Here is a 25,169-nt window from a genome sequence, read left to right as displayed (position 1 = left end):
ATGACCTTTATGGATATAATAATAATAATAATAATAATAATAATAATAATAATAACCGTTTGTTTATCTTCTATGTATCAGTTTATTTGGTTTTTGCACAACAAATGCAATTGTACAAAAAAAATAGACAATAAATATTGAAAATAAGATTAGCGAAGGACCCATATTAGATTCTAGACCCTACCCAGACCTTGCTTGACCCATAGGATCCAAGTAAGGATCTTAAAACTTTTAACCCTAAGTATCTGGCTAGCGTATGAGTATGAATTGAAAAAACTAGGTACGGGTCCAGATATCACCAGACCCTACTCATTGACATCCCAAACAAGAGGAAATGGGAAATAATGGTATTTTCTTATAATTTTTTTAATCATATGATAATGTTACGCATCAGGACATATCTTAAGAAATACTACCTCCGGTCCAAATTACTCGCAACTTTGGAATATTTTATATCTCACAAATAATACCCCAAAGTTGCGACTAATTTGGACCAGAGGTAGTAAATTAAAAATAGTAATAAAAAAAGTCAACGAACTCAAATAATGACGGAGAAGTATTTACTTGAGGGATAACTTCGACTCTTCGAGAGTTGGAGCACCCATCTCGAGATTATGGGGTTGAATACAATCTTCCTAGCTACGTGGATTCCCTTCATTTTCTTCAACATGTATAGTACAACTGTACAGGTAATAAATAATAATCTAATATATATATAAATAAAGTAGACATTTTTCGAGAGCATTGGGAGCGCCACATAAGAAAAGGTATATTTTCGACCAATTAAAAATTAGATTTCTATTTTATTTTAGAATTAAAAAAATCGCTCGCCACCTAAACAAAAGTGACGAATGAAATTTTAAATTTTTGCCACGTAGGTAAAAATGACGAATAGTAATTTATTAGGATTTTAATTATTTATAAACACTAAATTTTATCATTTTTGTTTGTTACAAAACTAAAAATTATCTTTAGATATTAGGATTTATATTATTTAAAAAACTAAAAACTATATTTTGATATTTAAAAATTATAAATTATCATTTGATGTTAATGGTTTTATGTAAATATCTGATGATATGATAATTTCATACAAAATTTCAAAACTTATAACGCAAGAAAAAAATTAAGAGATCACCAAAAAAAATATTTATATACAAAATGTATATAAAAATTCATGCATCGCACGCCACATAAGCAAAAGTAATATTTCGACCAATAAAAATTTAGATTTATACGTTAATTTAGAATTTAAATTTTCATTCGCCATTTACAAAAAAAAATTAATAAATGAAATTTGACAATTGAAAACAAAAAAAAAAATAGTAATTTAAGATTTAAATTGTGAAAAAAAAAAACAAAAATTATCTTTTATATTATCTTTTACATTAGGATTAATATTATTTTAACAAATAATTAGAAATTAAAAAATAGATTTTGATTTAATGATTTTATCTAACTATCCGAATGAGATAATGTTTATTTCAATTTATAAATTCAAGTTATATATACTTAAAATTTAAATAAGAATAATTTAAAACTTAACAAAAATAGTTTACCTTAAATTAATGTTAAAATAATAGAATAGAAAATAAAAACAAAAAATATTAAGAAATTACAAAAAAAAAAAAAAACACAAAATGAAATATTTAAAAATCGTGCATCGCACGGAAAAAATGGTCGAATCATAAATTACATAAAAAAAAACTTTTGTAATAGGCAATAACACTTTAATTAAAATATTATGTGTTTTTTGTCTGAAATTATTAGATAGTAAAATAAATCAAATAATTAAACAAAAAACCATTAGAATCTATTCGAAAATATATTTACGTGAGATTTATATTGGAAAAAAACCGTGCATCGCACGGGCTTTCATCTAGTGGGTAAATAAATAAAGAAAAATACTACTCGTATATCTATCCCTTAGTGCTACATATAAACATTAGATTTACACTTAAAAATCGTAAAAAATTAAGAAAACATAAAAATTTAAACACTTATTACACTGATTTACGCGTGTTTTTATCATGAATATTTAATTTTATACAATTTTCAATAATATATTTAATACTTATATATAACCTTTATTATTTTTAGGGTAGTGCTAAAACAAAAATATATACTGTACTTTGTGATAAAACAAAATTTAAGCCACTTGTTTCCTTCGGGTGGAGGCAATTAGTCAAAAGCCACAGTCCACAGACAAATAGAGAAGATCCATAAATAAGGGAGCAAATACGCCAAATAGCCAACTGTGTAAACTTTTTTTTTATTTTTTTTTTGGAAGAACCGTGTAACTAATAAGTAATTACATTCACACTAGTACACGTGCTTCCCCCCATTTTAATAATAAGACTATCTCTAATGGTGAGACTTAACTTTGAGTGTTGAAATATATAATAAGTTGTTTTTTTTACTATTAATGGTAATACTCAATTCATTTCTCAATTTAGCAACTCATGTAAAGTGTAATTTCTCAATGGTGAGACTTTTTAAAGTATACTAATGTCACTTTCAATTTATGATTCACCAAATCATATTACGGTATTAAGTTTTTTTTAGAAAAAAAGAAAATAAAATGAAAACTTAAGTAAATTAAAAACATATTATAATATTGATAAGGGCCCACACTTTTTGCCAAATGAGACTTAAACTTCAAGTTGAGTATCCCTAAAATTTTAATGGATATTTTTCGGCATATAAATCGAGAAAAAAATTAAATGGATGCTAACGAAATCCTACTGAAATCGAGTGTTAGCAAAATTTTTTATATTTGTGTTGTTACGATAGTTAAAATAAAATTTCAGATAGTAGTAAAATTCAAAGTGGTTCTTTCTTGTGAACGAAGTCAAATTTTACTATTACTAACTTCGTATGATGAAACATTATAAAAAGTTCGTATTAGTAAAAGAGACATATTGCATATAATTATGTTCTGAAATATATAATACCGTGTAGTTGGATTCATGGTTAAGGTTTTCTAACATTGGACACGTATATATATTCCAAAAGACCAAAGTGTTGTTATCTTTTAGGAATGAAGGTAGATAATTTAAAAAAAGAGAAGGAAAAAAGTACTTTTATCTGTATTTTCTTTACCCCCATATAATTTTTCATGGTGTACAAAACGTATGTTAAAATGTATATATCTTTTTTTATTAAGCGTAAAATTATAAAATTTATAAAAATGTTATTTTAATAAAGGAAAGTTATACTTCCTTCGTCCCTTATTGATAGTCTCTTATGAGCAATTTTCTCGAGAATTAATAAATATAAATAAAAAAAGGAGTAGTAAAAGTACATTAAAAAGATAAATATATGCAAAAAAATAGAGAGGTAAAGTAATAAAAATACATAGAAAAATAGAATTTACATGAAAAAGTTAAATTTGCACAAATTTTGTTGCAAATTGGAGAGAATTTTGGTAAAAAATTACTCCAATATTAATGGTACTTGAAAAAAGCAAATGAGACCACCATTTTGGGACTTAAAATGGACCATAATTAAGGGACTATCAATAAGGGATGGAATGAGTATATAATACTCCCTCCGTTTAAAGTACTTGCTCCACTTTTCTTTTTCGACCGTTTTAAATACTTGCTCCATTTCTTTTTTTTGGAAAGTTTTTACAATATTTAATTCATTTCTCACACTTAGTGGACCCAACATAATACTCTCTCTCCTCCTATTCTTTCATTACTTTTGCTTTTTACAATTTTTTTTATTCACAAGTACCCCACTACCTTCATATTTTATTACTTTATCTAATTTCTCCTAAAACTCCGCGCATGAATAAATGTAACAAGTATTTAAAAACGGAGGGAGTAACCCTTAAGGCTACATAAAAACATTAAATACACTTTATAATTTTATAAAAAATTTAGAAAATCATGATAAAAACACGTGTAGCTCAATGCAATTAATGTTTAATTTTCATAATCTTTACTCATTTCTTTTACATTAATAAAACAGAAAGGAGGAATGTAATTTAGGGACGGAGGGAGTATAATTTTAGATAGTGTATTTAATAGCTGTAATGCGTATATGTAACCCGCACCCTAAGGGCTATACATATATTGAGATGAGTTAAAAAAGATCCAGATGGAGCATTAGATGAAAGATTAATGAAGGATTAAAAGTAGCAATAGATGCGTGAAGCCTAATTATTGCAGTTAATTATGGTTGAAGGAAATATAAAAAACTTACAAGCACTTACTACTTCGTATATAAAATATAGAAGTAAAAAAGTCAACACTTGGTAAATCTTTAAAGCTTGAGCACTAGCCTTCATTCATTCCTCACTTATAACTTCATACAAACACACCTTTATACGTTCTGCTCTCTCAACCTTTGTTTCCCTTAAACTGCACACAGCTACTTGATCCATGGCGGAAGCCTTTGCATCAGGACTCGCGTTAGACGCTGCGAAAGCCGGGTTGAAGTTGGTGACAGGTCGAGCGGTGGAGGAGATAGCACTTGTCTGTTGGGGTTTCAATGATCATCTCAAAATGCTCCAAAACAGATTCACCGACATCCAGGCATTTCTGGAAGATCTGGCAAGTGCTAAATATGCAGAGAAGAGCAAATTTGTGAATCTCTGGCTCAAAAAACTCACTGATTTGGCCTACTCTGCTGATGAACTCATGGATGACTACGAATACGAGTTACTTCGTAGGAAAATTGAGTTGAAGAACAACCATCCATCTTTCAAGAAAAAGTGTAGCAACTTTTTAAGTCCTGCTACTAACCCTGCTGTCTTCCGTATTCGGATGAGTTATCGGGTTCGTGACATCCTTTCCAAGTTAGATGAGTTGGACAAGGAGGCCATGAACAATGGTCTACAGAAAGTGCAGCTAGCCAGAGAAGCGGTAGCATCCAGTAGCAGTGCTGTTGGCTACTATGTTGACAATGTAGCGTTGCAAGAAAATCGGAAACATGCTGCTGCAAGAGGTTCAGAGTTCATTGGGAGGAAGTCTGATGAGGATAAGTTGCTGCAAATGATTCTCAATCCTATTCGAAGCAAGGATGTTGATCGTCTTTCCACTATTGCCATTGTTGGAATTGGAGGTATATATTTTTTATTGTCATTTGTTCATGATATATAGTGTTTTCTACCTGACTTGATTTTGCTTTCTTACACATTTAATACATGTACAAGTATATATTAGCAAGATATATATAGTTAAATCTGTTTTAATCTCATAAAATCAAGTATAGATGTAAGGTATTGGTATAAACTAAAATCCGATTCAACAACCTTTATGTGTAGGGTATTGGTATAAACTAAAATACAATTCTAGTTATTGTACGTGTTACAAGCAATTTTGTTAGATAAATTATTGTTTATTTATTTATTTATTTTTTAATTTTTTTAATTTACTTTTATTCCACCCGGTTCACCCTTTAGGCTACCTAATACGGATTTAGGAATTAGTGCTGAGTGTTTAGGTTCCCTATTGTTGAATTAACACCATTTTTTATAATTTTTTTGTTGTAAAATTTAATTATGGACGTGATAGTATGGGACTTAACCTAGTTATATCTTAAATGCAACCACTACTCCAATGACACATCTCATTTCTACAATGTTTTATTAAAAAGAGTTAACCGTATTCATAAACTTGAAGTCGAACAAAGAAAATTAATAATTTTAAATACTAAATATTGATAATATATTTTGATGTTCAATAATGATTGGAAAAATATATTTAAATAGTACGAGTAGTGAAATAAATGTACCTAATTTAATCTATTTTTGTATTTTATCATATATATAGGAAGACTATTCAATGGCTACAATAAAATTGTAGCTATTGTAATTAGTTTTAATCTTGGCCCTATATTTTTAATTATTCAATCTTATCCATTCATCTAATTGACTTTAATTTTAAATAAGAAATGAAAAAAAAAAAAAAACAGTTTTTAATTTTAAATTAGAAAAAATAAAATAAAAAAATAAAAAATAAAAAAACAGTTACTAAAACAAAAATTCTGAACATTGCCATTGATGCATATTCGATCTGCAATATCTAAGCTCAAATGATTGTCCATCTCCATTAAAATTAAACATTTGATCATAGTTTATTAACAATAACCTATCTACCGCATTATACATTACAAGGTCCATATTTTTTTTCATCATTTTTATCAAAAAATAAATCATCCTCCCTTAAAAAAACCAGTAAAAGGGAGGGAAAACGAAGAAGATGATAAAAGTCAATGAAATTTGTCTCTAGTTTTCAAGAAACCAATCAATTGACATTAAAGATTAAAAAAAAAATTGAAAACATCAAGATAAATTATAAATTCCATATCCTTCGACCAAATTCTAACATTTAATTAAAAGTTGATTTTTTTTTTTTTTTTTTGGTAGTTAATAAGGTGTATTTTAAAGTCAACTAAATGGATGGATATGATGAATTTTATAAATTGAAGGGTTGTGATTCACTAGTTACAATGGCCACAATTTTATTGTAGCCATTTGAAAACTATCCCATATATATATATATATATATATATATATATATATATATATATATATATATATATATATATATATATATATATATATATATATATATATATATATATATTTTGTTATAAAACCTCATTCCTAATATAGATATAATGACTTGAGCATTTATCAGACCAAAAACAAGTTACAATGTTTCAATAACAACCTAGCCTTTTTTCTCAATAATTGATAAAATTCTTACTTAATATAAAATGAAACTTATTCAATATTCATTAAAAAAACAATATTCTTTCAATATATTGGTAGAATTATCCAAATCATATCACAATTTTGTAAATATTTTAAATACAATATTGTGAATCTTATGTACTACGTAATAATTTTTTTTTTTTTATTTTTTTTATAGTAAATGACATCTATACATATATACTAAAGTAATCCCCGGATTGGATACTTGGTAAGATTTTGGGAAAAAAATTTCATTTCCTCCTAAATTTTACTAAATTTTTTTAAAAATTTCGTTCTTTTAATAATATTTTTAAATATATGCAACACATTAAAATTTTAGGAGCATATATTAAATAAATTCATAATACAAAATAAAAAATAAAATAAAATAGTATTTCAATTAACTATTATTATTATTATCATTATTATTATTATCATTATTATTATTATTATAATAATAAATTTTATTATTATAAATCCGTGCATTGCACGAGGCCAAAACTAGTTAAAAAAAATGTACAAAAATGAATTTGGAAGGGAAAAATAACTCTAAGTGATATGTATTCCCTCCGTTTTTAAATACTTGTTCCACTTTCTATTTTCGACCGTTTTAAAATATTTCTTCCATTTCCTATTTGGAAAATTTTTACAATATTAAATTTATTTTCTCTCAACTAGTGACACGCTATCATATTTTTTTTTATTACTTTCATATATGTGTATATATATATATATATATATATATGTATATATATATATATATGTATGTATATATATATATATATGTATATATATATATATATGTATGTATATATATATATATGTATATATATATATATGTATATATATATATATGTATATATATATATATATATATATGTATATATATATATATATATATATATATATATATATATATATGTATATATATATATATATATGTATATATATGATATATATACATGTATATATATATGTATATATGTATATATATATACACACAATATATATATATATATATATATATATATATATATATATATATATATATATATATATATATATATATATATATATATATATATATACATATATATATATACATATATATATAGATGTGTGTGTGTATTTATATTTATATAAATTTTACATATATATATAATAATGATCATTTTTGGGGTATAATAGAAGATTTGATGCATCCTTCCAAAAAAAAAAAAAAAAATATTAACAATTATAAACTTGAGCAAAAAAAACATTACAAATATCTTAAATATCTTAACATAATTTGTGACATATGGAGTTATCTAAACATACATATTTATTTTTCAAAATATGTAATTGATAGGTTGTCGTACATCTGTCAAAAATAAATTCCCAACAAAACCAACTAACAATGTATCAGGGTAAATAGGGTCGAATCCATAGGGAGATGGTATTTGATCTAACCTTTGGAGATACTAAACTATGTCACAGAAAAAGGCTCGTTTCCGACGGAAAAATTCCGTCGTAACCACCCCAAAATCCGGTCGGAAAACCCGTTTCCGACGGAATTCCGTCGCAACCGTTTGTCGGAAAACCCTTTGTAGGATAATTGTCTTCTTCCGACGGAATTTCCGTCGGAAACACTTTTCCGACGAAATTTCCGACGGAATTCTTCTCGAAAGAGGTTTTTCAGCATCAGGAAAATCCGTCGGAAACTATTTTTGCGAAATTAAAAAAAAAATATGCCGTGCCACCACCGGCACGGCGTATCACCCACCTCTAACCACCAGCCCCCTAACACATTCGACCGTTCCACTACCCACAACCACCAAAACCCCTACCATCCTAACTCTAACCCACACAAACGAGCCCAGATCTACCACCCCACCACCCACCAAAAACCACCACCGCCACCACCTAAACAAACCATCACAACCCAAAAATTAAACAAAAAAAAGAAAAAAAAATAAATCCCAACCCAACACCCAAAAACCCGAATAAAATTGAAAACTGGACAAAAAAAATTATAATAAAATCCCAACCCAGCACTCAACACCCATGGAAAGAACAAGAAAGAGGCAAGGAGAGGCCATGGGAGTTTCTGAGAACCGTTTGCCACTCTCCTCTTTGCCGATGACTGCTACCACCAAATCAAACGGCCCTCAAACCATCATCATCATCATCAACAACAACAACAACACTCAACAATTTTAAATCCCAACCCAACAACCAATAACCCAAAAAAAATGAAAACAGGGCAAAAAAAAAAAGATAAAAATTCAGAACAAAAAAATTTAAAACAAAAGATAAAAAAAAACTGTAGATCTACTACACTTACCACAATGATTTAACCACAACAACCGACATTTGTCTTGAAATTGGTTATATAAGGCCAACTTCGACCATGGAAACACTAGATCTAGCATTTTCATGGTCGAACTTGACCTTAATACCATAAATTCGAAATAAAAAAAACACGCCGGAGCATTTGAAGGCTAGCTTTGCTGGAATTTAACAACAAAGAGAAAATAGAAAGGAGTAGTGAAGGAGAGGAGAGGGAGTAGCGAAGGAGAGGAGAGATAAAGAGAAGAAAGGGAGACTGAAGAGAAGAGAGGGAGAAGCGTTGAGGAGAGAGAGAGGAGAAATAAAGAGAACAGGGAGAATGAAGAGAGAAGGGGAGTAGGGTGCGCTGCGGCGAGAGAAGAGAGAGAAAGGGGAGCTGAAATGAAGGGTAATGGGTTAGGGTTAGCTATTTATACAAAGTTTTATTTTCTTAAAATAAATTTAGTCAGATGCTTTTTGCGACGAAAAAATCCGTCGGAAAGTTCCGACGGATTTAAATCCGTCAGAAATTATTTTGTTTCCGACGGATTTTTCCGTTGGAATATACTTTCCTACGAAAATTACGTCGGAACTGTTTGAAATCCGTCGGAATTTTCCGACGGAACAAAATTCCGTCGGAAATTTCCGACGGAATAAAATTTCGTCGGAATTTTCCCAGTTTGCGACGGATTTTCGGGCCCGTCGGAGAGATTCCGTTGGAAATCGGCCTATTCAATCAATCAAAAACCTAATATAAAAAACCTAGGGTTATGGTTTACCATGCTAATAGTTCTAAATATATCAAATATCAATAACAATTCAATCAATCAATTATCTAGAGTAATTGCTAAGCCTACGGTCGGATCTTAACGCTCTCAATTCAACATATGTAGTTCGGTCGCTAACATAATCAGAATTGCTAATTGTTGGTAAGCCTCTAAAAGTAAGACATTTCGATTCAAACTCTTATTAATAATAATTAATCAAACAATTGATCAGTTTGCAAGATTAATAATAAAACACTATCAATTAGAGAGATTGACGTGGGGTGGAACTAGGTCGTTGGACTAATCCTCCCTAAGCCAAACAAAATTTATAAACACTCAACACACCTAAATACAAGTATAGAGGTAAGTCAAGGGTCGAACCCAAAGGAACGGTAATGTCTAAGTGCTTCCAATTATGTGCCTAAGCTAGGTCGAAGTCTAAGGATAAAAGAGGACACTAACAAATACTAAGACAAAGAAACCAAACAAATAAAGTGCTAGGGAGTAAGATTAACAAGTAATCATGACAATTATACCAACTCGGAAACATGCGCAAACCAATGGTTGTAAAGACCAATGGCAAGCTCAACCAAAAGAACATATCAAGCTATTCTCCTAGAGGTCTAACTAGCGTCAACTACTATAATTTCTAGCTGGGAACGTCACAAGACACCTCAATCGTGTAAATGCAAGCCACAAATCAATTGTCCGTATCAATGTGAACCTACAATGCAATCTAGCATAATTTTCAAGGCCTAATCGAATCACACACATTCAAGCTTCCATTAATCACTTTAATCTCAACAATCAATCAACACAATTCCCTCAATTGAGCACAATCAATCAATCATACAAGCTTCACCTTATCCCAAGCCAAACAACTACTCTAGCAACATCATCAAATCAACTAACAACTATAGAAATCAAGAATCAACAATCTATGAAGAACAATTACACTAATCAAAGACCAAACATCAAAATCCAATCAAATCAAATCAAACAAAAATGAATACTAAACAAAACAATAAATGACATAGAGTTTAGAAATGCTCATTGATAATAGAGAAGATCTCCAATACAATTGTCACCATTGAATCTTCAATATGTTAATCACCATTGAAATTCCTCACTTTTTCTCTCTAAAATCTACTCCTAAAACTAACCCTAAAACTAGAGAGAGAAGCTCTCAACTAAGCTAAGAATATGATCAAAATCTATTATGAAAACTTATTCTAAACTTCAGGTTATAAAGGTATTTATAGAGGCGCGAAAACACAAAAAACCGAGCAACGAATACTCAAGAAGGCGCGCCCGTGCAGCAGGGGAGGCGCGCCCTCGCATAGAAGGGGTGCGCCCGCGCCTACCTGGGTTTCTCGAACTTTCTCGCGGTGTAGGCGTCATTTGAAGTGCGCCTACGTTAAAGCATAGTGTGAATATGCTTGGCACTCATAGGAAGTGGGAATTGACATATACGATTAGGGACACGATTAGGGACAAGGAAAGTAGGGAGCCGCCAACAAGTTTTTAAGGAACTTGTAAACCGTTCACGGATCATAAAAGGCAACCACGATTAAGGGACAACGATAGGCAACAACGATTGACCCGTGAAGGTTACACCCCATTCATAATCCATGAGATTACTAACTCCATATGGTTCGGAACCACGAAAGGAGGATCGGGGATGATGGTACGAAGTGAGTCATGGAGTCACATTCGCCCGTATTGGCCTCTACTCGATTCTTATAATGAAAAGTATTCCTGTGATCTCAAAGGCATGCAAATAAAATATTCAATTTGCTCCAAACTATTATTATGCTAAATTGGTTAAATATTAATGCAACACATAATTCTAATTATTAGTGATCACTTCGATTTAATAGTAAGATTAAAAGGAACCTAAACCGGTTGTCCAAATTATCTTATTAGTCATGATTTTCAAATACATATTCCCTTTAAACATGCAATATGGTGATCATAATAACAATAGAAACCAACATTAATATTGGAAGCAAATTAACAATAATAGCGTTAGTCAAATCAAATAAAAATAATCCTAATCATGATACTAGCAATATAAAATAATATAGGTAATTAAATTAATTAATTACTCACATTTCACGCGTTCCTTTTAATTGCTACATCATGAATAAATTGTTAGTAACTTCAATAAAAATAAATCAAATTGAAATAATTAAATTAAATAAAAGTAGAGTTGATTTGGTCCAAACCCTCAGTTAATTATACCTTTCACGCCTTGGTTTCAGTATAGAACTTCGGGTATTATATGGACTCCTTAGAGTGCTTAAGGGATGTATTATAAGAGAATAGGGTGGCTAGAATTTAGGCTAGAGCAAGAGAATGATTTTTGGTGTAGGGAAAGAGGAATGATATTTGGTGGAAAAGAGAGGAAGAAAGAAGGACTTGATGCCCCGAACTGCAGAAAGGGGAGTTCTATTTATAGGTAAAATGAGCAGAGGGAACACACGGAACCCTAAAAAGATAAAAACCCTAAAAAAGGCTACCGCGACACGGTAGATTCTACCGTGTCACGGGGGAAATTAGCGTGACGCGGGGAAAAAAAGAGTGACGCGGGAAATATTTGACTTACTGGAGTAAAAACGCGTGAAGGGATTACACGGAAAAGACACGGAGTTGTCCCGTGTCACAGCACTGGCACCGTGACACGGGAATTCCTACAGTGACACGGCAGTAATTCCCGTGTCGCGGCACAGTTCCCCGTGACGCGGGGAAGTTTTAAGCACCGTGGCACGTCAACAACTCACCGTGACACGGCAGAAAACGCCGTGACGCGGCAAAGTCCACCGTGTCACGGCATATGGCGCCGTATCACGGTACTTATGCCAAGTCATGGGGCACTAAAAAACATGAAAATCCCCTCCAAATTACCGTGACACGAGAATTTCTCCCGTGCCACGTCAGATCTTGCCGCGTCGCGGCAATTTAGCTGCTGCGCGGTATTTCCAGTTTTTTACACGTTTTTAAAATCATCATAACTTTTGATCCGTAACTCGAAATAAGGCATATGATATATCATTGGAAAGCTTATCAAGTCTACTTTCTAACCCAATTGGAATCAGATAAAAATAATTTGTATAGTTTAAGATATGATCGTTTTAGTAGAAGGGTGTTGGTTTTGGGCCGAGTTTAGTGTTTTGCTCTTATTTTTTTCGTTATAGCTCGGAATTGGGCTTATAATATATGGTTGGAAAGCTTATTGAAGAACTATACAACAAAATAATAATTGGATCAAAATTATATAGCAATGAAATCAGTTCAGCTCGGTTTTGTAATGTGGATATGGAAAGTGGAAAGTAAGTTATGGTTTAGGGAAATAAGCTAGGAAATGGATTGGTTTATGAAATGTATTGGGTAGAAACATGGATTAAAGCACTCCAAAGATTAAATACTCAACCCGACCAATAACAGCGGTGAAAGGTGTTCATCATCGGGTTTGGTTTTGGGGAGACATTTTTAGGTGTCTACACGCGGCTTCGTGCGTTCGCTAAGGCCGCACGACTATGATGATGATGAACACTAGGGGTGGCAGTAGCTAAAGCTCTAGATTAATGGGTACACCACTTCTTAATGGTAGCACGGCATGAGAGCACAAGAGCCAAGACTTGGAATCTCCACTTCCTTGCATCTTGAGCTTTCCAAATGCCGTGAGCTTGCTCCAAAGGCTTTCTCCACCTTAGTAGATCACCAATATCAAGATCTAAACCTCGTACATACCTAAAACCACGGAAATAGAGCAAATAAAGGAGAAAAGACTAGAAAACCAAAGAAATGCACAAAAGCTACAAAATAATAGAGGAAAGGTAAAACTAAGCAACAAAGCATAAAACTAAGCATTTATTGAGTAAGAAAGCTATGAAAAGAGAATGATTTCAACCTAAATGCTCATCAAATGAGTGCCATTTATGACGCCCATCAGAGATCAAAAATAAAGAAAATATCAATATTCATTATATAAACATGGATTCCCAAACCTTAGAAATAAACTACTCTAGCATGAAATAAATAATAAAAATTAGATCTAAGGAATAAAACATAATTTAAAGCGAGAAATAGAAATAAAATATCTCAATGAAATAAAATAGTAAACCCAAGAATCATTTATGGAAGAATCCATGGAGATTCCATGAGAAACTAAGGTTCAAGAGAAAACTAAAAAGAATGTATAATATTAAAAAGCAAAAAAAGGTATTTCCTGAAAAATAAAATCCCTTAGAGTATGTAAATTATCTTAAAACTAATCTAAAGACAAAATATATAAAATAAAATAAAGAAAATAAAAATAACAAAAGTCCTTATATGATTGGTCACTTGGAGAATCAAAGTCGGTGGAGGCCTAATAACCCAAGGTTCCGCATGCCAGACCCATCGCCTGATGGGTGGCCGATGGTCGAGTGGCTGTGGGCTGCGACGAAGTTGATTCTCAACCATCGCCCGATGGATTTCCAGCGGGCCAAGCAGATTCAAGGGCTCGTGTATGCGGCTTAGCCATCGCCCGATGGCTGGGCGCTTGACTGGCAGATTTGCAGGACCAAATTCGGAAGGATGTAACTCACGATCTAGGAATTGTATGAAGGCGTGCAACATATCATTGGAAAGCTCTCTAAGTCTAGTTTCCAACCCAACTTGAATCACCTCAATCCAATCAGTAAAACTCGAGTTATGGATAAAACAGTCCACAAGGGTCCTTTTTCGCCTCGTCGTTCATTAGTGTTTGCTTCGTTTTCACTCATATCCAATCTAGATTGACACATAGTGACCTCTTAAGGATGCTGTGTTCATTTTTCATGTACAAACTAATTAAAATCGACGTTTACGAGCATAAAATCCTCGATCCACACTCTTTATTCATTACATCCAAATCAACTCTAAACTCTTCAAAAGCGTGCAAATGACTATGAAATCACATGAAACATTAATAAAAACACAAACAAAGCGTAATAGAGCGTAATCATGAATTATGCAAATATGACTCTTAAATCGACCAAAAAGACTAAGAAAAATGTATAAAAACTAACATAAATGTACTTAAGAACCCTATATAAATATGATTCATCAGTAATCGAAGCTACAGACTTTTACAATGAAATGTGAATATCAAATCATCAAATGATACTTTTGCTACTTAAATAATTTATGATTAAAATTTAATCAAGTAATAATTCTATAATTAACTATAGACACTTTAATAATACTTGCCAAGAACGTTACATGTAGATTATTCTTAGTGTAATTATTAGGAAAAATTCACTTTTGCTACCTGCTAAAAACGCGATTTCACTTTTGCTACCTATGAAAACTTTTATTTTATTTTACTACCTATCAAATCCCGTTTTTAAAATTTCGCTACCAGTTAACGGAATCCGTTTATAATTCCGTTAGTGAGATCAAGCCACCCTCATTACCACCTTCCGGCCACCACTCCCTCCTTAGCCACCCTAAATGCCTCCCCGTCAGCCACCAAAAAAAATAAAAATAAAAATAAAAAAATAAATAAGAAAATCAGCCACCCCTGCCACCCCTCCCCTAACTTGCCACCCCTTCCCTCCCCCCTACCGGCGGCCGGCGCCCTGAGCTTCGGCCGGCGCCGGCGCAAACCCGTTCCCCTCCCTTTCCCCCACCCTACGCAGCCCCCTTCCCTTCCCCCCCGTTCTCGCTGCCCCGATCCCCACCCCAAATCGAAATCCCCCACCTTATTTTCCCTCCCTCCACCGGAATCCACCCCTAGCCCTATTTCCCCCACCAAAATCGACCCCCCTCCCCTTCCCCTATCGTTTTCGGCCTCCCCTTACCCTAAACCACCACCCCAAAACCACCCAAAACGAAACCCTAAATTCATTTTTGGTGGTTGTGGGGTGGTGGTTTAGGGTTAGGGGAGGCAGAAAACGGTAGAGGAAGGGGAGGGGGGTCGATTTCAGTGAGGGGGAACGGGGCTGGGGGCGGATTCCGGTGGGGGAAGGGGAAAGGGGGGTGGTTTTGCTTCATGGGGTCGGGGCTGGGTGGGGGAAAGGGGGGTCGGGGCTGCGTAGGGGTGGGGGAAGGGGGGCTAGGTGGGTTCGCGCGTTGGCGCCAGCGCCGGCGAAAACTATGGGTGCCGGCCGCCGGCAGGGGGGGGAGAGAAGGGGTGGCGGTTGAGGGGTGGCAGGGGGTTGCTTGTTTTTTTTTTTAAAATTTTTTATTTTTGAATTTTTTATTATTTTTTTTAAAAAAAATTATAAACTTAACAAAACCCTAACAGATTCCGTTAACGGGTAGCAAAATTAAAAAAATGTGCATATGTTAGGTAGTAAAATAAAATAAAAGTTTTGATGGGTAGCAAAATTGAAATCGAGTTGTTTCACAAAAGTCAAAAAATCCTAATTATTATTAACATTTTTTGTTGTTTTTCAGCATTCAATTGATATGAATATAATATAGGAAAATTGAATATTTATTATAAGTTAATTTAAAATTACCGTGCACGGCAAGACCTAACCTAGTTAACTTATAAATATGTCCCTACAAATCTACTCCGTTTTTGTTTTCTTCCAAAAGTCAAGCTTAATTAACAAGATAATACTTTGTAAAAATATCTGAGGGGTATTGTTACTTTATTATTATGGTCTTCGAAAAAATAAGGAGAATGGGGGATTGTGATGATTGTTAGGAGGTTGATTGAAGAATAGGGGATTAATAATAGATTTTTTGTTGATGCTAACAATTTAATTTGAAAAATATATATAAAGCTATCTAATATATAAAAAAACTTGTCCACGACTTTAATTTTCTTGTAATTTTACATGGATACTGTATGGTCTTTCCTAAGGGCCTGTTCAAATTTATTGAAATGAGTTAAACTGAACTGATTGGAGCGAACTGAATTGAATTGAACTGAATTGAATATAGCTGAAATGAATATTTTATGACAGAAGGAAATTAGAAGCTAAACTGAACTGAATTGAACTGATTGGAGCTAAATTGAAATGAACTGAATTAGCTGAAGTTCACAGGCCCTAAGAAATAACTCTTTTTAGGCGGTGTGTTCTATTCATATGATATTTACTTATGAGGACATATTTGAACTTATTAAACCTTATAAAAACTTATACTAGTTGTATTATGCTTGGATTGATAACCCTTTTCAGAATTTATTTTTCCTGAACTAGACTTATTACACCTACAATAAGTAAAGATAAGGTGAACATAACAGACCATCAAATAACACCTAAGTACGTACCTTTTTTAGGTTCAGCAGTTCCTATCATATTCTTAAAGTTTGAATTAAATGTTACTCCCTCCGTTTCAAAACGATGTTCCCGTCTCGTAAATCGATGCAAATTTTTACCCAACTTTGATCGTAAAAATCTTTAATCTCACACTAGTAAAAATTATAAAAGTTAGCTATTAATAATCTACTCTCCAAGACGAATCAAATTAGATCCCACATGACTATATTTATTCTTATAGATTAAGGGAAATTTAGAAGATTCTCTCTTTCTTAAAAAAGTCAAGATTCCAAACAAGAACATCATTGTGAAACGGAGGGAGTATGTTTAACCAAGTCCGATCTTACATGTATTCCTCTTTTGATTAATGAGTCCCTTCACCTATAGCAATTAGAACATTTATACTTTCGTCGTCTCTTTCACTTAGTTATTACCAAATTGCTCAAAATAATTTAAATGGATAATAATCTTTTATCATCTTATGTATACAGGACTTGGCAAGTCAACTATAGCTCGGAGGCTATATGAACATGAGAATGTTGGTGGTCATTTTGACAAGAAAATTTGGATTTGTGTATCTGAAAATTTCAAAGTTGATAGACTTTTGATTGAGATGGTTGAACATCTTACATCATCCAAATATGACTTGATAAACACAGGTGGAATTACAAATAAACTTGAAGACCTGTTAAAGGGGAAGAAATTCTTTCTGGTGCTTGATGATGTTTGGGAAGACAATCAAGACTCATGGGATTCCTTCAAAAATGTGTTGCTAAGTATTGATGATCTACGCGGTTGTGTAATTTTGATTACCACCCGTAGCAATGATGTCGCAGAGAAAGCACGTGCCTTCTATCAACATAAATTGCCAGGTTTATCTGAAGATGAAGGATGGGATTTACTAAAGCAAAGAGTTTTTAGTGAGACGACACATCCATATGATTCTTCTTTCGATAATGTTGGGAGAAGAATTGTTAACAAGTGCAAGGGTGTTCCTTTGGCCATAAAAGCAATCGGTGGCACGTTGCAGTCAAAGAAGCACGCTTATGAATGGGAACCGATTGAGAATAGTGAGCTATGGAAACGCCAACAAGAAGAAATAAATGATATCCTGCCATCGTTATTGTTGAGCTACAACCATTTGAATCATGTTTATGTAAAGCAATGCTTTGTGTACTGCGCAATTTTTCCTAAGGATTTTGAAATGGAGAAGCATCAATTAATTACTTTGTGGTTGGCACAAGGATTTCTTCTTGGTGAATTTGCAACTAGTAGCTCCACTTTGATGACAATGGAAATGGTTGGTGAGAAATATTTTAATACATTGCTCAATTGTTCCTTCTTAGAACATGAGATAAATTTTTATGATCGAGTTGTGTACAAGATGCACGACTTAGTGCATGATCTTGCATCATACGTGTCAAAGAAGTATTTGTTGGTATGGAAAGTTGGAATCGAATTTGAAGATGATGTCTCCGATGTTCGACATTTGGTTTTTGATTTATCAACGAACAAAACACCTGAAGATTTTACTCGTAGGTTATTGATGAGAAAACTAAGAACCATAAGTTTCTGGGATAATGCCTGGATCAACTCTATCTTCGGTTGTGCACGATACATTCGAACATTTGTCATAGCTGGTTTTGGGCTGATTGAGGTTCCATATATCATTGGGCAGCTTGTTCATTTAAGGTATCTTGACCTATCTGATAATCCTATTAATGAACTTCCAGAGTCAATCTGCAAACTTTATCAACTACAAACATTGAGACTCATAGCTTGTTTTAATCTGAGAAAACTACCGTTAGAATTGCATAGGCTGGAAAACTTAAGACACATTGTGACAAATGATTATTTGTTGGCATCAAGAAGACTACGACAGTTAACTAACCTTCAAACTTTACCTCCGCTTGAGTTATGTGACGCTGAAGGGTGGAGTATTGATGAACTAGGACCTTTAAATCAAGTTAAGGGTAATTTGTTTATCAAAGGCCTTGAACATGTGAAAAACAAAGAAGCAGCAAGACAAGCTAGGCTTGAGAAGAAGGACAAGATTGTGACACTACATTTGGAGTGGGGTGCAGATAGAGACGCAACATCTCAAGTCAACACTGATGAGGATGTTTTAGCTAGCCTTGAACCTCACCCAAATTTACAATCATTATCAGTAGATGAATTCATGGGTGTGAGGTTTCCTTCGTGGATGATGGAAATGGCTGTAAAACAAGGAGCTCACCTGACACCACTTGCAAATCTTAAAGAGGTGAAGCTAAAAAATTGCAACAAAAGCCAACAACTTCCTACACTTGGGCAACTACCTTTTCTGAAGATCTTGGAGCTTGAAGGTTTTAGTGAAATAGAATGTATTGGGGAGGCGTTTTATAATAGGATTGAGACTGCAAAAGAAAAGGTATTATTTGGATCCCTAAGAGAGCTTCATATTGTGTCTTTTGAAAGGCTGACCACATGGATGTCACCATCGCTGTCAGTACAAGCGGAAATATTATTTCCTAAAATTGAAACACTAGAGATACGAGAGTGCCCAAAGCTGGAAAGGGTACCTTGTTTACAGTTTCAATCTCTTAAGGATCTTATGCTTGAAGATGTTGGTGGAACTCAACCCTTGGATATCATCAAATATACCCCTGCTCTTCAATCGCTTTATGTAGGGGAAATAAAAAATTTGATGATCCTACCTCAAGAGCTGTCAAATTGTACAAACTTGGAGGAATTGCGACTATATGATTGTGAGAAGGTGAAGTGTATACCCAGTGGGCTGACGTCTCTTAAGTTATTGGAGATATACAATTGCCGATCCGTGGCTTGTATTCCAGATGGCCTATCTTCTCTATGTGACTTAGATGTATGGGATTGTCAAGGGTTAGAAAGGATGCCAAAAAGTCTACAGGAATGTTCATCTTTGGAGTCTATCCGGATAAATGACTGCCCATTGATTAAGGGGCCCATCCCAGATTTGAGCAGATTGCATAGTCTTGAAGACTTGACATTGGTGAATTCAGGGGAGTTGTTAACTTGTTTGCAATGGATCCCAAATCTTCATCGCCTTGAGAAATTAACACTTGGAGGGTATAGTAGAGATGAATGGGACTTAAACCTTACATTTCCCCAATCTCTAAGAGAACTGGCATTGATGGAGTTCCGAAATGTCAAGTCTCTGCCTCAGCTGTTCATCCCTTGTACCCTTCAAACTCTAATGATTGACAGATTTGATGAGCTGGAACAAGTTGCAGAGTGGATAGGCAGCTTGTCATCTCTTCAGACACTGTCTTTTTTGAATTGCAGCAAGCTGAAATGTCTACCTTCAAAACAGGCAATGTTGTGCCTCACCAAATTACAAAGACTTAATATTGGGAACTGCCCACTTTTGGAAGAAAGATGTGCCAAAGACGCTGGATCTGAATGGCATAAAATCTCACACATTCCATATGTCTCATGTTACAGGTTTTGAAATCATGATGCCTTTTCGGCTCATAGCTTAGTTTTCAGAAATAATTCTTTATCTTATGTACTTTATTTTCACAATTAATTTTCAGAAACTTTTGTTACCAACGTACGATACAATAAAATTTATCTTGCAACGCTCTTTATGTTAAATTTTAGTTTATACGAAGTATTAATTTTATTTTTATACGAGTACTAAGTAAGAAGTAATTTTAAGACATAATATCTTTAAATGACAATAACGATTATCCTTGTACATTATAAAGATATTTAAGGGGGTAAACTTTCTTTATGCTATATGTAATTATATTGTATTGGATGACATACTTACTTTTTTCATTTCTTGATTAACTTGACTCTTAATTAAAAGTTTGTGTGTCCCTTGATAACTACCAAAGTACCATGAGATGTTTGCTTTGGTTGTGCATTCTCTACTGTACTGCTTACTATTCATTTTAAGTTTGATTTCTCGTTGCTTCTACATTTTCTACTGCATTGCATGTTTTTCCACAATTTTGTGTAACAAACTCTACATTCATAGCTTTATTAGCATGCGGATACTTGGCTGCATGAACAAGCTGATTGATTTGTAGCTTTCTGTTGATTGAAAAAGAGGTTAATCCTTCATGTACCATAATATGAATCAGATGAAAATTTTCTTCACATTTATAATAAATCGATAGACCCTCTAGTCGAAAAAAAATTGTAATTCACAGCGATATGAAAGAGGGTATGAAGAATGTATGATTTGCAACAACGATCGTAACTCCCTGTAAGGATGTTTTTATTTGTAACTATTGTTATATATTTATTAGATCTAAATCTCTAAGTAGATGTTGCATGACTTTTTTTTTTTTTTTTTTTTTTTTTTTTTTTTTTTATCAATCAATGTTTATTAAAAACAATTAAAATATAATAATACATTTAAATACCCTATTTACTTTTGTTTGATAGTTTTTTTTTTTTTTTTTTTTTGTTAACAAAAAGTAATTACAAGCCTAGCAAAGGGACGGAGCATTGTAAAAATGGGTAGATAGAAATTCTTAACGTAAAATATATTTTTTTTTTAAAAAAAAATATTTAATATAAAAATTAATAATAAAAATAAAACAACAATGGATAGAGACGGTATATTCCTTAAAATGCTTTATTCGGTGGTTAGTGTACCATTTCACACATAAAATACAAAAGGTTGTAATGTTAATTAATAACAAGTAGTTAAGGTTGTATTATTTTTATAATTTACATACACTAGTCAATAATTAGGATTAGTTTAAACCAAATTTCCAAAAACATTAAGGAGTACTCCATGCGACTATACGAGTAAATCAATCAATCAATAACATAATACTAAAACAAACACTATGAACGGCACGTGTTAATTCCAAATTTAGTTTTTTCCCTCCAAAAAAACCTTTCCCTTTCTTGCTAAACTTTTCTTTCAGAAGTTTGGTATAATATAACTATTATAATATTTTTTTTCAAATATTTTATACGTATCTTTACAGTAAATATATTCCTTTTAGTTATTATTCCATTTTCCATAAATATTATTCTGTATGACAAATCATTAATACATAATAATTTTTTCATTCAATTGATTAACATAATTTAAAATGACGAATCTATTAAATAAATAGATTTGTACTACACAAATAATTAGTAAATGGGAATTTTTTTTTAATACTTTAATTGGTTTCTTGCCTAATGCTAATACGAATAGCCTTATTAAAATATGAAGGAAATTTATAGCATAACATTATAAACACTTTTCAAATACGCAATTTTCAAATACTTTTTTGATTAATAAAAAGAAAATTTTATATATACAAATTTATCATTGAATTTTTAAAACACTCATATGGTCTAACATGTAGATGTAGTTTTAATATACGGAGTACTCATTTGTCTAACTAACTCTTTCGTTATATTTGATCATAAATATGTTATAGATGTATTTTATCTATACTATTTTTAATACAATATTTTTTCTCTCATTGATTAAATTTAGTAAAATAATCGTGCATGATACGAGACCTAATTTAGTTTAACCTGAATTTGAGCTCTATAGTCTATACCAGGTGGACTATAGGCCAAAAGCTTTATTTGTATTTTCATTTTTACTAGGGGCCTCTATAGACTTTGTTGTGGAATTTTAAGATACATTAAAATATTCATTTAATAGAGTTAAGAGTACAATTAGGTACTCAATTCTTCTAATTTTCACCTAGGTACTCAATTTTTTTTTGCTTTGCTTTTGGGTACTCAAATTGATTTTCAGGTGAACTAACTCACCACTAAATAAATCACCCCTAATCACACCTAATAAAAAATTTAATTTTTTTTTTTTTTAAAAAAAAGAAATTTTTTTTTGTTAACTAACAGTCAAAACCTAGCCGTAATAATCTATTTAAAGGGGTTTGAACTTGGCAAAAAAATGCCATGAATACACCAGCAACACATTAGCATCAAAATAGGAAGATTCACCATGTTTTGTTAACCAATAATCAGCCAAAAAAAAATTCAGCAACACAGAAGCTACTGCTTCTTTAAGTGTTCCCTTCTGCACTACAGTAGCAATATACCAGCAACACATTATCATCAAAACATGTTTATACTAGAAAAAATTCTTCAACATGTTTTTCCTAGAATTTAAAAAAAAAAATCAACAAAACAGTAGTTGCTGGTTCTTCAGTTCTTCCCTCTGTACTGCAGTGAAGTGTGATCCAGGACAAGGAAAAAAATTCTGAAGACAAAATTAGCCATCATCCACCAACATTTTCAGCTCCTCTCTGCTCCATTCTTCCCTAAACAGAACACTGACCATAATTTGAAGTTAGGCACTTCAAATTCACAAGAAAAACACACACAACACCATCAATCACACATACACAATTTCACCAAAACCTCCCCTGTTTTAGTACGCAAAACAGATCAACTAATCAAACCCTAGCGCAAATTAAAAAACAAGCAATCAACATCCACCAACAACACTAGCTTAATCCAACAACAAACAACAACAAAGCAACAAATTTAACACAAAAAACACAAGAAATCGACATCATCAATTGTGTTAAAAAAACCCCAAAAAAACGAAAACCCTAAGTCGAAAATAACATCATCAAATGGGCAAAAAATTCAAAATTTATGTCAAAATAACAACATAAACCATGAGTAATAAAGCGTACCACAAAAAAAATGGCGGCGTTTGCTGCGTTTTCCCCAAAATTGACCCCAAGCTTTGCTCGTGTTCTTCAACACGGACGCAACAAATTTTCAGAAAGGGAAAGAATAAGGGAGCAAAAAGGGGGAATAAAGAATAAGAAAGGGAAAAAAAAGGCTGACCCGTGCATTTTTTTAATCGGGTGGGGCCTACTTTCAGTTAACCAAGGTACTGAATTCTTAGGCTAAATTAATTTTTTTCACCGGAATACAATACTCAATACCCAAAAGCAAAACAAAAAAAAAATTGAGTACCTAAACGGTGAAAAAAACTAGAATTGAGTACCTAACTTTGTGCTTAACTCCATTTAATAAAGAAAAAGAAAGATAAACAATTTTTTTTTTTTTTTTTTTTTTTGGAAAAGTTATTAATTACTACATAAAAAACATAGGCTTTGTGAATTACCAACCCCGAAAAAAAAGTTTTTAATTACTACACCTAAAACTAATTAATTCAAGTGATTACTACCCTTTTTCCCAATCAGACCCTAATTAGCCGATTTAAGCTCTTAATGATATCATTATTCGACTAATTTTTAATTAGTTACTTGTAAATCTTAATCAACTAATTAAACCCTAGAATTACCTCCACACTACCATTGCACCACAATCGGCCACCCTCCGACCACTACCAAACCTCGACCACCGCGCGCCGGCACGTACTATTGAAACCGCAGACGACACTGACGACACTGACGACATCGTCCGAACCACCACTCCTTTTTCTCTTCATTCATGCCTAATTTCTAAACGCTAACCCTAATGTCCCATCTCTCTCTTCCAATTCATTGTAACACATTCAATTTCATTGTAAAAATCCTCCAAACATCTTCATCTATCTTCCAATTCTTCCATGGATTGCTCAATTGTGATTTTCAATCATGTTGTGTGCTCAATCGAAACTAGATTTTTAATTTGGGGGTTTAAGGGTTTCGACTAGTGGTTAAGGAAAGGAACGGAATGGAGCAACAAGTGGTTGGACGAATCATGTTGGATGGCTCCGGAGAGGAGGTTTTGGCGTTGGTCGATGGGGAGGGCGAGTTATTCGAGGGAAGAGAGTTTTAGGGAGGGGAGCAAAGCGGTGTTTCAGGGGTCGAAGTCGAGCTAGGTGGGAAGCATAGTACTATAGTAGTGGTTCAGGGGTCGCCGCCGGGGCGCTGTTTTACTAGTAGTACTTGCTGGCACGCGGTGGTACGGTCGAGGTGGGGAGCAGGGTGGCGGAAGTGGGTGCAGTTGTGGTTTAGAGGTGGTGTTCTTAGGTTTATTTAATTAATCTTGGCTTAAAAACAACTAATTGCAATTGTGCTTGATAATGATATAATTAAGAGGTTGAATCGCCTAATTAGGGTCGGGGTAGTAATTAAAAACCTTTTTTTAGGGTAGTAATTTACAAAGCCTCTGTTTTTGAGGTAGTAATTAAAAAATTTTCCTTTTTTTTTTTTTTTTTTTTTTAGTATATTTTAT

General features: G+C 32.8%; 1 protein-coding gene across 1 annotated transcript; it reads left to right on the top strand.

Annotated features, from left to right (window-relative positions):
* The first annotated feature begins 4,388 nt into the window (after positions 1-4,388).
* Positions 4,389-20,490, top strand: LOC145600616 (putative disease resistance protein RGA1). Its single transcript, XM_081656502.1, has 3 exons — positions 4,389-5,070; positions 17,513-19,792; positions 19,856-20,490. The coding sequence occupies exons 1-3, from the start codon at positions 4,389-4,391 to the stop codon at positions 20,488-20,490; spliced, it is 3,597 nt and encodes a 1,198-aa protein (XP_081512628.1).
* Positions 20,491-25,169: the final 4,679 nt, after the last annotated feature.

This window comes from Chenopodium album, chromosome 21 (assembly GCF_948465745.1).
Source record: "Chenopodium album chromosome 21, dcCheAlbu1.1, whole genome shotgun sequence".
NCBI classification, from domain to species: domain Eukaryota; kingdom Viridiplantae; phylum Streptophyta; class Magnoliopsida; order Caryophyllales; family Amaranthaceae; genus Chenopodium; species Chenopodium album.
Note: the sequence above shows the minus strand (reverse complement) of the source record. Positions and strands in the feature narration are given on the sequence as shown.